Source organism: Rhododendron vialii, chromosome 5a (genome assembly GCF_030253575.1).
Source record: "Rhododendron vialii isolate Sample 1 chromosome 5a, ASM3025357v1".
Taxonomy (NCBI): domain Eukaryota; kingdom Viridiplantae; phylum Streptophyta; class Magnoliopsida; order Ericales; family Ericaceae; genus Rhododendron; species Rhododendron vialii.
The window spans coordinates 5,756,451-5,771,586 of record NC_080561.1 but is presented as its reverse complement, the minus strand read 5'-3'; the positions used below and the strand labels follow the sequence as shown (position 1 = coordinate 5,771,586).

Here is a 15,136-nt window from a genome sequence, read left to right as displayed (position 1 = left end):
CCACACGAATAATCCAAACCGTTCATTATTTTTTAAATAATTTTAGTAGACTCTGCACGACGTCGGTACGGCTAGTTTTATTGGATTCCAACATCCATATAAATTGGAATGAGGAGGTATACACACCTAACAAACGAGCAAAGCTACCCAAATAACTTTAAAATACAACTATGAATACAAGTGCAACAATCTATAGCCGTTCGATGCACATGAGTCTACATGAACAACTCCGAACACAATTATATTTGGAGTGATTTTAAAGTTGTGCAAGTAGACTTTTTTGATAACAAAATGCACAATATTTTATCTTATGATCAATGAGACTGTCTTATTTACGGAGGTGTTGTAAATAATTTGTTTACGGCACCACCACCAACCATTCTCAGCCGTCTATTCGGGCAATTAATAGCTGAGATTCGTTTTCAATTGTGACCGGTCACAATTAACTCTTCTCCAAAAAAAATTTATTAACATCTTAACCGTCCAAAATTATTTTGGACGATCATGATTGAGTACTGCAAACACTTATTTACAACTCCTTGAGATGTTCTCATGATCCATGGTTGAAGCACTGTACTTGCAGTATTCCGAAGTAAAAAAAAAAAAAAAAAATTGTACTTGCCAATTAGGTTGTAACTATCAATCCATCTACTGTACAGTCTGTACTTGCTTGCCTATGAGGTTGTGTACTGGTGTTCCGTTTCGGCAGTGTGTCATTAATTACTCCTTACCTCCCTCTCCTTTTCTACGTGTTCCAAACAGGCCCTAAAGCTTGGGTTTCGTTTTGAGAGCCAACCCTCCTTTTGAAACCCCACCTCTCTCTCTCTCTCTCTCTCTCCGGCTTCAATGTTCTCAGGTAATCCTCTTACCCCGCTCTTTCGATTAAAGAAGAAATTGATTCTTTTCGTTTGTCAACTGTACATAATCATTCATTCGCACATGTTAAAATATTTATGTTTGCGTGTAAAATCAATAGCACCTCCTATCAATATGTCGAATCTCATGAAATTCCGCTCGTTTCTTTGTCAACTCTCTCTCCCCCGTGTTTTGTTTCGGGTTGCGGCGCGATCCGTTGAGGATTTAATTGTTCTAATTTGTGAAGTTGGTACGATCATCTAGGTTTCTGTGTCAATGTACATAGAGTCATGTGTAATTTGATTGCCTGAGCGTTTTATTGTACGGATTGAGCATTGAATTGTGCAATTTTTTTGTTTAAATTTGAGTAATTGGGCTTGATTAGGTGTTAAAGAACTCAGCTTGACCTTGTTGAGATATTGTGTTGAGTTGGGATTAGGTTGTTGAGAAATTGGCCAAACCAACAACCACACAATGCGTGAAGAATAATCAAGAAAACAAACAAAGAACACAAGACATAAATTTTTACGTGATTCCCCAACTGTATTTTTAAGTACATCCACGGCTTTTCCACTATATAATCGATTCCATCAGTTTCCATTGGCTGCATATAGAAATTATTTATAATCTAGGGTTTACCTCATCAATTACCATAATATCCCTCGGCAAATTGTAAATTGACTGAATGAGGCGTTACAAACCCAACATAGTTATCTAAAGCGACTCCTTGAATTTCTGCAGCTCAAAATGGTTTGCGTCGTGGATGAGAGCATATGAAGGTGAATGTTCAGATCATAGTTTTTCATACTACTTTGAGTACTTTCATTCGTTTGAGGTATAATAAATTGGAGTGTATAAGCTCAATATTCTGCGCCATAAAAAAGAAAGCTCAATAATTTTGTTTGCCCGCAGAATTTATTCCAAGTTTAATAACTAAGAAAAGAAAAAAAGTTCTGATGGCGATTGCATTGCCCTTTTCTCGCAATTCTAGTGCTATTCAACATGAGTTTGTTTCCCCTCGGTTTCATTTACTCATAGTTTGATAACGAAGAGAACATGACCAGGAAGAATGACAGTATTACCGTGTTTGCTGTTGTGCAACGAAAAGTAGTCACTGTACTTGCGGGAATGGATGAGCATGGTTTCAAATGGAAGTCGTTACATGGATTAGGAGTGACACGGTGAGAAAAGCGGATGGCCTAGGGGAAAAATTATGCAAATGTATCAAGTAGTCTAGTCGTAGACCTCATAATGTTCGGGACCTCATGTACATTTAGGATGAATTGATGAATTTGATGTTGAGTTATCTGCTTGAAGTTTTGCATAGGTTTTCAGACATATTAATATTCATGTACGAGTCGTTAATTTTGTGCTTACACTTAGTGGTTTGGAAAGTTCATAACTTACATTCATAATACCAAGGAAAATATATACAGTATAGTGTGATTTTTGACCTATGTCGGAAGAGGGTTTTGTGAAGTGGTATTTCTCCTGTCACAATGCATTATCTTTGCGGGTAATAAACATAAGACTGTTTTATAGCTTCATGAGTATTCTTGTGTTGCCACTATCTTTTGAAGGTGCATTTCCTCAGCTTAGATTTTGTTGCAACAGATTGAGTTACTTCAGATGGTTCAACAGATGACTGATTCTAAGTTTAGCGGATATGGGCTGCCTTATTGTGAAACTCGCTTGGCCAATCAAGATAATCAACCCACATTGCCTGCGACTGCAAAGAAGACCCCTCTGAGAGATCTGCAGAATGAAGTTAGAATTACAGGACCCAAATCTATGGAAAAATCTTTATTTCATACGGAGAGTGGACCTATAATTGAGGATTCTAAGGCTTGTGGTACCAAAAGACCTGCGCCTGAGTATCTCGTGAGCCCACTGCACCTCCAGTCTCCAACTAATGCTGCGAATGGGCATCTTGTGTACGTTCGTAGAAGACCGGACATGGAACTAGCTAAAAGCAGCACTTCCGACAACACTAGCAATATTACCGACGTTCCACAAGGAGATAGAAAACTTGGTGGCCACGATGTGATAACAGAAATTATCAACGTTCCACAAGGAGAAAGAAAACTTGGTGGCCACGATGAGATAACGGAAACAAAATCCCATAGAAAGGAACCTGAGGTTTGTGTTCCAGAAGTTGCACCTATCACAAGAGCTTCTTTGATGAGCTTCTCATCTGGAAAGCCTTCAGTTTCTCCCTTACCAAATTCTAATCATCATCCCATTTCTCCTGCCATCCCTCCATTGGAATATCCAAAGAAAATGCATAGTCGGCACTGGGAAGAGCGATATTGCCAATTGCAGGACTTGTTAAAAGTGTTGGATCAGTCAAATCAAGAAGATTACATGCAGAGTATGTGAAATTTCAATTAAGTCTCTCTCTCTCTCTCTCTCTCTCTCTCTCTCTCTCTCTCTCTCATTATGGTTCTATATACGTTCCATTTCATAGCTGTGATTCCTGTATTGCTGATTTGCCTCATGTTTTATCGTCAGTGCTTCGATCGCTCTCCTCAGTTGAACTTAGCAGACGTGCTATTGAACTAGAAAAGAGATCAATTCAACTTTCTTTGGAGGAAGGTAATACAATAACTTTACTTCTTTAATGTATCGAATTCAGGCTTTTACGGGAGTTATCTTGCTTCAGTAATCACATAGTTAGTCCTGCTCATTGAAGCAAGAAGTGCCTCAGGTTCTGAACTTTCTTATTTTTCTCAATTCCACAGCAAAAGAGATACAAAGGGTTCGGCTTTTTGATGTCCTGGGTAAATATCCAAAGATTTCTAGATCACCCTTTGCTCAACAAGGGCAGTTAGAGTACTGATAGGATGCAATGAACCTAGGGTTCATTGTGCTCTGGACTCAAGAGCATGATTTCTTTCTCTTTTTCCCTAAATTTCTGTGTGGCTGTCCTTCAATTAGCTTGCTGTTATTTCCTGTAAAAATCTTCCTGTACCTGTTTCTGTTGAACTCCGTACTGCCAACAGTTAAACCTGTTGATAATGGCAGACGCTGTAATGTAGTAACCCTTAAATCATTTGTAGCTATTCTCTCAGCCTATCTTTAGGTTCTTAAAACCTGTGCCTTCTTACCCTGTAAAGTTGCATACTTTAGAGTCGCTGAAGACACACAGTCAGTGATGAAAATGAACGCCGAATGTAACAATTATGTTTGGATGGTTATCTGTTATCGTGGGCACAACCTGTAATATATGAAGCAATTGGTTAGCACTGTATCATTGTAATGTTAGCTATGATTTTTCCTGGTTGTCTTTGTAACTGTAAGCAGTTATTACTAAATAATACACACCTTATGGATTGCGGTCTTTTCTTCTGTTCTTTTGGTTCCTCTTGGAACTTTTCTTTGACATCATATGATTCCTTCTGCAGCTGTGCCTGTGTTTTTTTGATGTTGCTTCTGCATCGTTTCTCAAGCCTTCACCAAAGCTTTGATTTCCCTTGTGGTGAAACTCTTGTGGTGTCATTTGCCATGTCAAGAGTTCGAGCCATGGTACCCCATTCTCACACCCAATGGGCCCTCAGTTTGGGCCGAAACTGCCTGGGCCTCCCATTATTACTGTGGGGGTTCCGCTCAAGAACTGTTTACTGGAGAGTGGGGTTGGGTTAATAATGCCTGGTTCACTGATGATTGTGGCTGTCAGGTTGCCTGCACCAACCAAATTTACATTTTTCTCTCTGTGATTCCAATTTCACCATCCAATATTTAATAGGCAAAGTGAAATGTCCATTTCGTTCCTGGAGAAAGAAAGTGAAGAGGGGAAGTTGTTAGAGAAGAGCTGTGGATTTTCTTAAATTGGCCTTGCAAGCAAAATGAGAAGTAATCTTGTTTGCTTTTCTTAAAAAAGGTGAAGAAAGCAAATTGCCAAATTAGTGTCCATTTTGGAAAGACGCGTTGCACACCTACATCCTTGGTAACCTCACAATGTAGGGTCTATAACAATGTACAGACCTAGATGGTTGTGTGATCGTGAAGGGGTTGGATCGATAAATGGCCATGCCGAAGGACGACCCAATAATTTTCCCTTATCACTTCCATTAGTTGAAGCCATAGTGTGCTCTTTGGCCCTCAAGCTTTGTTAAGCGGTTCTACCGTGCATCACTGGATAATCCCTCTCTTTTTATTCCCTACGCTACTAGCAATGTTACAAGCACAGATAGAGGATGGCGGAGCCAGGAATTTCATTCAAATTGGGCACTTTTTCCAATGAACTAAAAAATATTCATAGTAAAATAGGGTAAAGAAATACTAAGCACAAAAATTCAAATATTATCTTTTAGGGACAAAAATTTGTAAACATAAGTACAAAGGTCTAAGTATTCGTTACTAATTTTTTTTACAATTGACCCCGACGAGTTTTCATCTTTTGAAAGTTCTGCATGGTTGGGTTTGTTAGTAATTCCGTTAAAAACAACTCCTCTATGTATACCTCCAAGCCGTTGTTCAACCATTGATCGTTCATTCGGTTCCTCAATTGATTGTTCAACTTTTACTTTGAAAAGCTAGAAAATGAGTTGGATGGATTAAACAGGTCACACAAAATAGCAATTTGCTATTTGCCACGATGAAACGAGCATTTAATTATTGAAAGGGTCTATTGATTTGCTTGAAAACCCACGACAACACAATAGACAATAAGCCCAATGCCCAAAACTTCCAATTTCTCAAACATTTTTTTAGTAGGTGTAACAAAAAAAAAAAGGGAGTAGGTAGATAAAAATCCACGGGACATGTGACCCACTAGGCCTTAATTGACTTTGCCCATGCACGTTTTTAGACATAAATGTATCCGAAATCATTCGATGACAGTGGATCCCACGAAATAGATGTGGAGTCTACCACATATCGGATAGTTCTGACACAACCCGAGGCCGTAGCATTTTTGCCTACATGATCATATGGCATCCGATGGTGCGCATGCTATGCAATATCCGACGGTTGATGTCGTCAAACCTTTCTCATTTCCCTCAGTGTTACACACCCAACAACTCCCCAGAAAGTTTTAAAAGAGATAAAGATGCATAACTGAAAATAACTACCCAAATTCAAGCCCCTCTCTCTCTCTCTCTCTCTCTCTCTCTCATGTAGTGGTAACCGCTGGTCTCGGCCACTTTAAAACACCCACGACCCCATTGTTAAACTTTTTTCGCCAAATCTGCATTTTCATCCCAAAAGGGCATTATTGAAACCATTGAGATGACGAACCAAGAAAGAAACATCAACACTGAAACCAACACCGCCGCCGCCTACCTTCAACTGTCTGTTTCCCCGACCCAAGAAATCTTCCCCGGCAGCATCATCGGCGGCGGCGGCGAAAACTACTTCCGCCGTAACCCCGCCAAGCACCACCAAAATCCCAAAAAGAAACGCACCAAATTGATCAGAATTGAAAACCCAGATGGGTTGAATCCAAGTATTAGTTCTTGTACTACTACTACTAGTGGTGTTGCAGTGAAGAAGCCGAAGTATGGAGGGAAAAAGCCAGACCCGAGTGCACCGAAGATTACGCGGCCGTGCAGCGAGTGTGGAAAGAAGTTCTGGTCATGGAAGGCACTTTTCGGCCACATGCGGTGCCACCCAGAACGCCAGTGGCGTGGAATTAACCCTCCGCCGGATTTCAGGCGGCCGGAGAATGATGGCGTCATGGTTGGAACCGAGTGGACAGAGGAGGATCATGAGGTTGCTGCCTGTTTGTTGATGTTGGCTAGTTCCCCTAGTGCTTTCGAGAAAAAGGGCCTTAGTCTCGTTACCATTAGTGGTACTAATCATGGGAAGTTGGAAAGTGATGATGTGGTGGTTAGGGATGTGGCAGCCACCGGCGGCGGCAGCGGTGGCAATGGTGATTGTGGGTTTGAGTGTTCGAGTTGTAAGAAAGTGTTTGGGTCCCATCAGGCATTGGGAGGGCACAGGGCTACCCACAAGAATGTCAAGGGTTGTTTCGCGATAATGAGGAGCGATTGCGAAGAAGTAGTGATAGAAGATCGCAACAACGTTGACGCCCAAAATGTGGATTTTAGTGGGAGTGGAGAGTTAGGGGAGGGCATGGTTTCAGGAGGGCACAAGTGCGGCATTTGTTCAAGGGTTTTCGCGACCGGTCAAGCCCTGGGAGGGCACAAGAGGTGCCATTGGGAGAAAGGAGACGATGATCATGAACCCTCTTCATTGTCACTTGTAACACAAGGTGGTTTTAACTGCAACCCTTCTGGTGGATCAAGGCAAAGTTGTGTTTTGGACTTGAATTTGCCTGCTCCTGTTGAAAACGATTTGTCGTCGTCCTTGTTGTCTTATTCTTCTTCTGGGCTGGCTTTGGATTTAAGGTTGGGACTGTAAGGAAATTTATGTTAGGTAGGACTTTATTTGTGTTGTTCCTTGTTTGGTACTACATTGTAATGCTTTTGTATGTTAGCTCCATGAACTGGGAGAAAGCAGCATTTGTAATTCTTGGAAATACTTTAGGAAACTGTACTGCTCTGTACTAAATACTTCTCCATACTAGTAATAAATAGGTAAGGTGGTATATTTAGTGAATATTTCCATTTTGATAGCCTCATTATTCTTTTGTCTCCTGCATGTCTCTCTTACTCTTAAGTCTGTTTCAATGGGCACTGAACATTTGCTAGGCTTCTGGGGTGTTTCTGCCTCGGCCCGCGTATATATTCAGATATATGTCTATCTGTAGACTGAAATTTCACAATGACCAGTGATTTGTATGGTTGTCCGGACTCCTGATAGATTTGAACTATTGTCAAGCAAATGGCCTCATGGGTGTTGAGCTTTGAAAACATAGACCTAACAAACTACCAGTAGAATTGCAGGTTTAGATGCCAGATTTGTGCACAAGTGGTGATAACAAGGGTTCTGCAAATCTGTTGAAACCATTCTTAAAGGAGGCAGTCTGTAAGCTAAAAGAAATGTGGGTCAAATGGTAGAAACTCATGGGTTAACAGTGGGATCCATCGATAATGAAAAGAATTCAACAATGATTTCCAAAACAGTTTTCAAAGTTCACGCTATTTTACCATCGGATACTCCCGACAGGAGCTTGGATCCTCCGTAGTTTTGCCACTGGCCTTGGTATCTTCTTCCAGGTAAGCCCAACTTCACATATTTAGGATCCTGTAAAAGGGTATTTGCGTTGTTTCCATATTGAACCACACCACATTGGTTAATTCTTCAAATGTTGCCATAGACAGTGGGTCCAAGCCAAGTTCATTGACACAGGATAAACTGCATTATCTGCCAGATTATAAGAACACTGAACTTCTTTACTCTGAAGATCCACCTCAGATATGCATTGCTAGCGTTAATGTTTGAAGAATCGCAGCAATTTCACTCTCAAGACAAAAACTACAATAACAAAATAGCTGCTCTAGTGATTGACAAAACACTAACTATTATCCCCATTTCGTAGATTGAATGGCAATCTTCATTTCAAATAAATTTCAATGCATGAGGTTGCAACAACGCACGTTATCATACGATTTTGATCAACTCAACGAAACAGAAATTGTTTCTTCCTGGTGTACATATAATGGCCGTGTTAACATGTTGTCAAGCACAAGTCAAGAGACCAACAAAAATAATTACATCTCAATTCCTTACATTCTTTTCTTCTAAGAACATAGCACCACTAGAACAGCAAAACTCATTACAATTTCTGTAGCAGACGAGAGAGAGGGGCAGTTTGATATCGATAGAATCTTCACACGCAGATTCATCACAACCTGCTCAGCCCTCGTGGGAAGTGGTGTACCAAAGCTACCGTGCGGGTAGAGGGAGTTGATAGGACTGGTGGTCGTGGTGCCTCGGGTGATGTGGAGATCAATGGTGCAAAGGCTGCTGTGGACCACGAGGGTGATGAGAAGTAGTACGATTTCTGGGATGAACTCTAGGCTCTTTAGGCTTCTCATCGTTTTCTACAAGATGTTGCAGCGTCTCCACTACTACTTTCATCGATGGCCTCGTCTTTTGTTCAGGTTCAATACATTTTAGGGCAAGCTAAGCTATTTGAAGAGCTGCTTTGGAAGGATATATTCCTTGCAACTGGGAGTCCATTACCTGCTTCAACTTCCTGCTGTCAGATAAATGTGGTTTGATCCAGTCAACAACATTTAGTCTCCCATGGGGACGGTTTGGATCAACTGCTCGTAGTCCTGTTAGCATCTCAATCAACAAAACACCAAAACCATACACGTCGCTCTTCAAATACAACTGCCCTGGTTAACCAGATGAGTAATATTAGTACGAGACACTGAAGTTATGTGGGTATAGTTCAACTGGCTCTGAAGCATGATTATTTCAAAAGCTTGACTCCAGCGATTGTTCAGCCTCAGAAATTGAAGATCTGAAAAGGTTGAGGGGATTACCTGTGGCAACATACTCTGGAGCTGCATAGCCAAATGTGCCCATAACCCGTGTTGTAATGTGTGATTTGCTAGCTGAGGGACCCAATTTAGCCAGCCCAAAATCCGATATTTTGGCATTGTAACACTGCCAAAAGAAACACTGTGTCAGACCAAGTATAAGTGATCATGCTTCTCTTTCCGAAAATATTCAGATATACATGAGCCATATTGCTACCATCCCCTATTTCTTCCATCGACATGATAAAAACAAGCCAAGCAAGAGGGGCTTTTTTACCTGGTAGATGGGTGCAATTTAAGTGCTTCCATTATTCCATAGTTACTGTTCTCAAACATGCATGTTTTTTTCCTTTTTTTCCCGTGTGTTTGTGTGTGTGTGTGTGTGTGTCTGTAAATACGGCCACCATCTTGCAATTACTCAAAGCATTTCTCGTTCTGAAAATAGGTTAAAGGTAATGGGACATGTTTGGATGCATATCCACCACATAGGGAGAGTCTGGCAGAAGTCATCACGTAACCTTCGTAGAAGGAAAGAATAATGTTCAACCATGAAATACATTTGCATTCCTTTGTATGTCACCTGGTGCTAATTAGTTCATTGTGTAACTTACCCCATCAAGCAATATATTCGAGGCCTTAAAATCTCTATAGATCACTTGTTTCTCTGATGTGTGCAAAAATGCGAGACCTTGAGCTGCTTCTATTAATATCTTAAGCCTTATGTCCCATAGAAGTGGCTGAACAGCAGAGCCCACTAGAAAAAACCAAAGCATAAAATGTATAATGTAAGCTGAATGAATTAGGTTAATGAGCAGAAGACAATCAATTCTCACATCGCAAATGCTAGCATATCTCGCATAAATAGTTTCATAAATGACATCCATTAGCTCTTACTTCCAAAAAGGTGGTTTTCCAAGCTGCCCTTTTTCATGTATTCATACACAAGGAGTAGCTCATTGTCTTCCAAACAGTATCCCAATAGCTTGACAAGGTTAGGATGAGAAAGCCTTCCTAAGAAATGGACCTCAGACTGCACAATCAGTGAACAAACAGGTAAGCAAATGGCATTCAGAAGACATTAATAAAGAGAGCAATTAGTGAAATGATTAGTTATCCGAAATATAATTGAGAAAATGAGTTACATCAAAGTTTAACATACATCACCCAAAACAAACAGGGAAAAGTACAAATGCTCAGTCTCATACAAAACTATGAGCTAGGATATCGTCCAATTTAAAGTTTCTAAGAATAACAAATCAATTCCAGATCCAAACCATACACATTCCAATGACTTCCATTCAAGTGGTTGCAGATGCCAGGAAGGTAGGAAACAATTAGCTACATTGGTTACAGTAACAATTCCGGGCACCCACCTTTTCATAACAAACACTACACAGCCACTTTTTCATGACAAGCATAGTACAGAACAGATTGTTTTGTTAAGAAATACACAATACCCAAATTCTGAACAAAAGAATCCCCATTCCTGCCTCCCTGATGCAGGCCGAAACCAGCAAGGTTAGGATAGTCTTGGGATGCGACTCGACGTTGCTAATCGTGGAAGACACTCACGCGACCAAGTCACACACTTGATTGTCGGAGGAATCATTCACTCTCAAGCAAGAAATACTTGCACAATAGTTTCATAAACTCAAAACTCTTCCTATTTCATTTCACTAGCAAAGCTTATATAGGACTTCGAGGAACAACCCTCCAAGAATAGGAAATACAAACTTAAACTTTCAAGACAACTCATAATGAAAATTAGACTTTGACTCCGAAAAACTAGGAAGACTCATAGAACAAATACAAAGACAACTAGACTCTTTGACTAACATAGAAAATGATAAGACTCTTTGACTAACACAGAAAATGATAAAGACTCTTTGACTCGCATTATACTAATAAAACTAACAGACTTAAATAATTTAATTTTTTTTCAAATTCTAACTGCATCACTCCCACCTGTGAACCAAGACCAGTTTCTGTTTTTCCTTTATTGAGACAAATGGGAGATAAAGGATGATTAGTACTTCATGTCGTGGATTCTGCACTAAAATGCCTTTCCATCAATCCCTCTACAAAGCAAGTCATCTACGTTCAGACAGTTCTATAGGCACGACAAGTCTTAACCTCTAGCCAACCTAATAACTTCATCCAACAGAAGACCTAATGTTCTTTGGATATTGCTATATGATGCGCACGTGATGAAAAAAGAATCCTCTAAAGCATTCATACTCATATCTGAAGGCCATTTCAGAACAAGTATTGTTTACACAAATCAGTTACACATAAAATCCCAGCTTCGAATGACATAGAGATTAAGAACAAGTACACTTTCCAAGTATCAAAGCAGGTAATTAACAAGGAGCTGAAGTGAAAGGCAATAATTCAGCCCATATTGGTTTTACCTGCCACTCTTCGAATCCTTGCTTGCTCTCGGAGTCCAACTTCTTGACAGCAACAACTGAACCATTACCGTTCTTTGATGTGACCACCTCCTCAAGCCAACCCTTGTAAACTTTGCCAAAACCTCCTTCTCCAATTACCGTATCAATCCTGAAATTTCCGGTGGCAGTCTTCAATTCTGAAAAACTGAATATCCTTAAATTCGGGGTGGGTAAGATCTGCCCACTGGGATATGCCTCATTGCCACCACTTGCAGCTGAGGATGAGAAGTTCCTAGGGATTTTGCTTCCAACTGTAAAGTAGGATGAGAAGTTCCTAGGGATTTTGCCTCCAACTGAGAAACGACGGAATGGAAGAGTGACATTTTTCCACTTCAATATTGAACGGGTGGAACTAACAGCTGAAAGTGATTGTTCACCATTGGAATCATATCCCTTTCTTTTTTTCAACTTGATATGATCACCTTTAGCTAGAAATTTAATAGTCCTCTGAAACACCTTGCTAACGTTTCCCTTTGACCTATTCTGGCCTTGGGTGTTCTCACTGTACAAGGCCGAAGTGGAGGAGGAAGGAGCATCGCCTCGTGGAAGAGAGTCATCCCTTTGAGCGTTCTCACCAAACTGCTCGTCCATAGCCCTCTCTGAAGCCAATGCGTACTCGAGTCTCACCACCACATCAGCCATTGTAGGCCGTCCCTTTGGAAGACTATCTAAGCATTTATTAGCAACTTCCGCAAACAATTTCAGACAATGTGCCGAGATTCGGTCCCTCAAACTGGGGTCAATAAGTTGATCAAGTTTGTCCTCTTTGATGCCCTGTTTAGCCCATAGGACAAGACTACGTTGCTCCTCATCAACCCGCATATCAACTGCTGGCCTCCCACAAAGCATTTCCAACATCACGACACCAAAGGCATACACATCTGACTTCTTAGTTAGCCTACGGGTCAAGAAATACTCGGGATCGAAATACCCAAATGAGCCTTTAACATCTGTGCTAACGTGCGTGTGGGAATGGCTTGTTGAGCCCAGTTTACACAACCCAAAATCTGAAATCTTAGCTATCCAATCCTTGTCCAATAGGATGTTTGTGGTCTTCACATCTCGGTGTATTATACCGTGACGAATACCTGTATGGAGATAATCCAATCCACGAGCAGCACCTATACAAATGTTGAGCCTTTGCTCCCATGACATATGGTCAAAGATACCATCACCGCTGGTTTTTGTTTTGTAGAGATGATCGGCAAGTGTACCATGCTCCATAAACTCATAAACAAGGATCATCTCATTGCTTTCATCGCAATAGCCTAAAAGACTTACGAGATGCGTATGTCGAAGCTTGGAAAGCATCTCGATTTCTGTCCAAAACTCTTTTGCCCCTTGAGACTTCAATTTACACCGCTTTAAGGCAACCGTTGTTGCGCCATCATCAATAAGCGCTTTGTAGACCTTACCAAATCCACCACTTCCAATGACCAATTCATCATCGAAGTTATTGGTCGCTGACATGAGCTCAGCAAGTGTAAAACGACGGCACAACCCCTCCGATGTTGACGAAGAGAGATTTCTCCCCGCACTATTTTCACCTAAACTACGCAATTGGTAAACAATGATATTCAACACAGTGAGTAAAATTACTACACCTGTTGCAATGGCATTTCCTCCAGTAGCAAACACCAACTTCTTGGGCTTTGGAGATGTCGAAGCACGTGCTAGCAGCACTGGGTTCACCCCAGCAAGATTTTTGTCGGGGTTGCTCAACTTGAATACCTCTATCCCCTTTAGAGTTGCATCAATTGGTTCCGTCCATCCATGGTTGTGAGGGCTCAGTGCTATAAGCAAATCTTGCTTGCCCTCAATCCTATCTCCTTCCATCATCACCACATAGTCTTTGTACACCGCAACCCCATTTCCCCCACTCCATTTGACAAGGTCACCTTTAGCCTCAACAACCTGTTCATTAACAAAGATACTAAACTCCCTCCAGCCACTCTCTTTTACCTCATATTCAAGCTCACAGAAATGCAATCTAAGCAGGTACCGAAATCCCAAATCCACTGGTAATCTCCATGTAAAATTGAATTCGGTCTTGTTCGCTTGCTTGTTCGGAACCATTGACCAAGATGTTGTTTGGATTTTATTCACAAATATTATTTTTCACAAGAATAAATAGAGCACATAATGTATGGAAATACAAGAAGTTAGAAATATGACAATATGAAAATATTAAGAGTAAGAAAGATGTTGCCTGTGAGATTGAGAGTCATATAGTCACTGTCTTAAGGCTAATATTTCTCCCCTCGTGAAGGTTCCACCGGAGTGTACTAGCCCCAAGATTAAACCCAAGCGCTCACAAGCATTCCTCATCCGATGTTCACGACCACCGAGAGGTTTGAACGAGTCACAAACCGAGTTGCCCAATCAACATAGAAAATATAGAAAATAGAATGTGAACTTTCATACAAACATATTTGTATCTCTCTTTTTGTACATCTCTAAGAACATGAGTTTTTGTCTTTTCTATTTTTTCTCTCAATTCCCTTATATGAGATACACATATATATAGGAGTAATAACCATTAATATAGAGATAATGATAGAGCATAAATACTCTTTATTTTGTAACCGATATTTCAATACTACATTAATATTGTAACGGTAAAACACTAAAGGTGAGGAGTTAATACTAATATTTATTTTATTAAAAATATTCCAACAATCCCCCACTTTTAATAAAATAAATATTTTATAGTTTGACTTTTAAAATCACATGACTTTGAAAATACATACTAAACACAAAATTGGGCAACTATATACTGTGCAATAGGTGAAGGTGTCTTCCGGACTTGAACCTCACTTAGTGTTAATAGTTTACCTCTGAAAGATCATAGTGAACTATGTCTTGAACTAGACCCTTTGAGTCAGAGTTCAACATATCACACACACAGTACCGGTATTGGACTTTCATTCGCGGGTTAGTGCTATTAATGGCCATGCACTCGATCTTGATTCTCATGGGAATTTCTATAGGCTAGCCCAAGCCTCATAGTCGCGGCCTCACGACAACTCCCACTTAGGTGAATCCTCCAAGGGTACAGTGACGGAATGTGCCTTGCGAGAGAATCCTCGCCTTGGATTCATTAAGAGTTAAAACTCATCCTCAACCTCTCACTTCTTTAGCACTGTGCCTTAGGAATGAGCAAGAGAACTCTATATGGTGTCTCATACTTTTTTTAGTGCTGATATCAAGTCACGCAATATGGATTGTTTTTACCCATTGAATCTCCTTCATGGGATCTCCAGTCACAGAGATTGGGTTACCTCCCTAGGTGACTTCCTATAGGCTTTGCTCATTCCCCTCGACAATTTTTAGGATCTAGCCTCGTGCTAGTCCAGAGGCAACAACTCCTCTTGGGAGTTCAATAAATGCCTCAAATTTTTTTTTACTTTGCATGCATGCTTTGGCTTCTCAAGC

The 15,136-nt window shown here is 40.5% G+C and overlaps 3 protein-coding genes across 4 annotated transcripts; 2 read left to right on the top strand and 1 right to left on the bottom strand.

Annotated features, from left to right (window-relative positions):
• Positions 1–802: 802 nt before the first annotated feature.
• LOC131325540 (uncharacterized) lies at positions 803–4,195 on the top strand. Its single transcript, XM_058357855.1, has 5 exons — positions 803–856; positions 1,597–1,690; positions 2,470–3,226; positions 3,367–3,450; positions 3,597–4,195. The coding sequence occupies exons 2-5, from the start codon at positions 1,619–1,621 to the stop codon at positions 3,692–3,694; spliced, it is 1,011 nt and encodes a 336-aa protein (XP_058213838.1). The 5' UTR covers positions 803–856; positions 1,597–1,618; the 3' UTR covers positions 3,695–4,195.
• Positions 4,196–5,705: 1,510 nt separating this feature from the next.
• Positions 5,706–7,421, top strand: LOC131325537 (zinc finger protein ZAT3-like). Its single transcript, XM_058357849.1, has one exon. The coding sequence runs from the start codon at positions 6,085–6,087 to the stop codon at positions 7,216–7,218; it is 1,134 nt and encodes a 377-aa protein (XP_058213832.1). The 5' UTR covers positions 5,706–6,084; the 3' UTR covers positions 7,219–7,421.
• Positions 7,422–8,317: 896 nt separating this feature from the next.
• LOC131325535 (probable receptor-like protein kinase At5g38990) lies at positions 8,318–14,089 on the bottom strand. 2 transcript variants are annotated; one of them, XM_058357847.1, is made up of 5 exons: positions 11,663–14,089; positions 10,146–10,281; positions 9,863–10,005; positions 9,255–9,378; positions 8,318–9,041 (listed from the first exon to the last, which is right to left on the bottom strand). In XM_058357847.1, exons 1-5 carry the CDS (start codon positions 13,775–13,777, stop codon positions 8,887–8,889), a joined length of 2,673 nt encoding a protein of 890 aa, XP_058213830.1. In that variant the 5' UTR covers positions 13,778–14,089; the 3' UTR covers positions 8,318–8,886. The 2 variants fall into 2 exon arrangements, with proteins under 2 accessions (XP_058213830.1, XP_058213828.1); XM_058357845.1 differs by having other exon boundaries at positions 8,318–9,104; positions 11,663–14,083.
• Between the last annotated feature and the right edge of the window lie 1,047 nt (positions 14,090–15,136).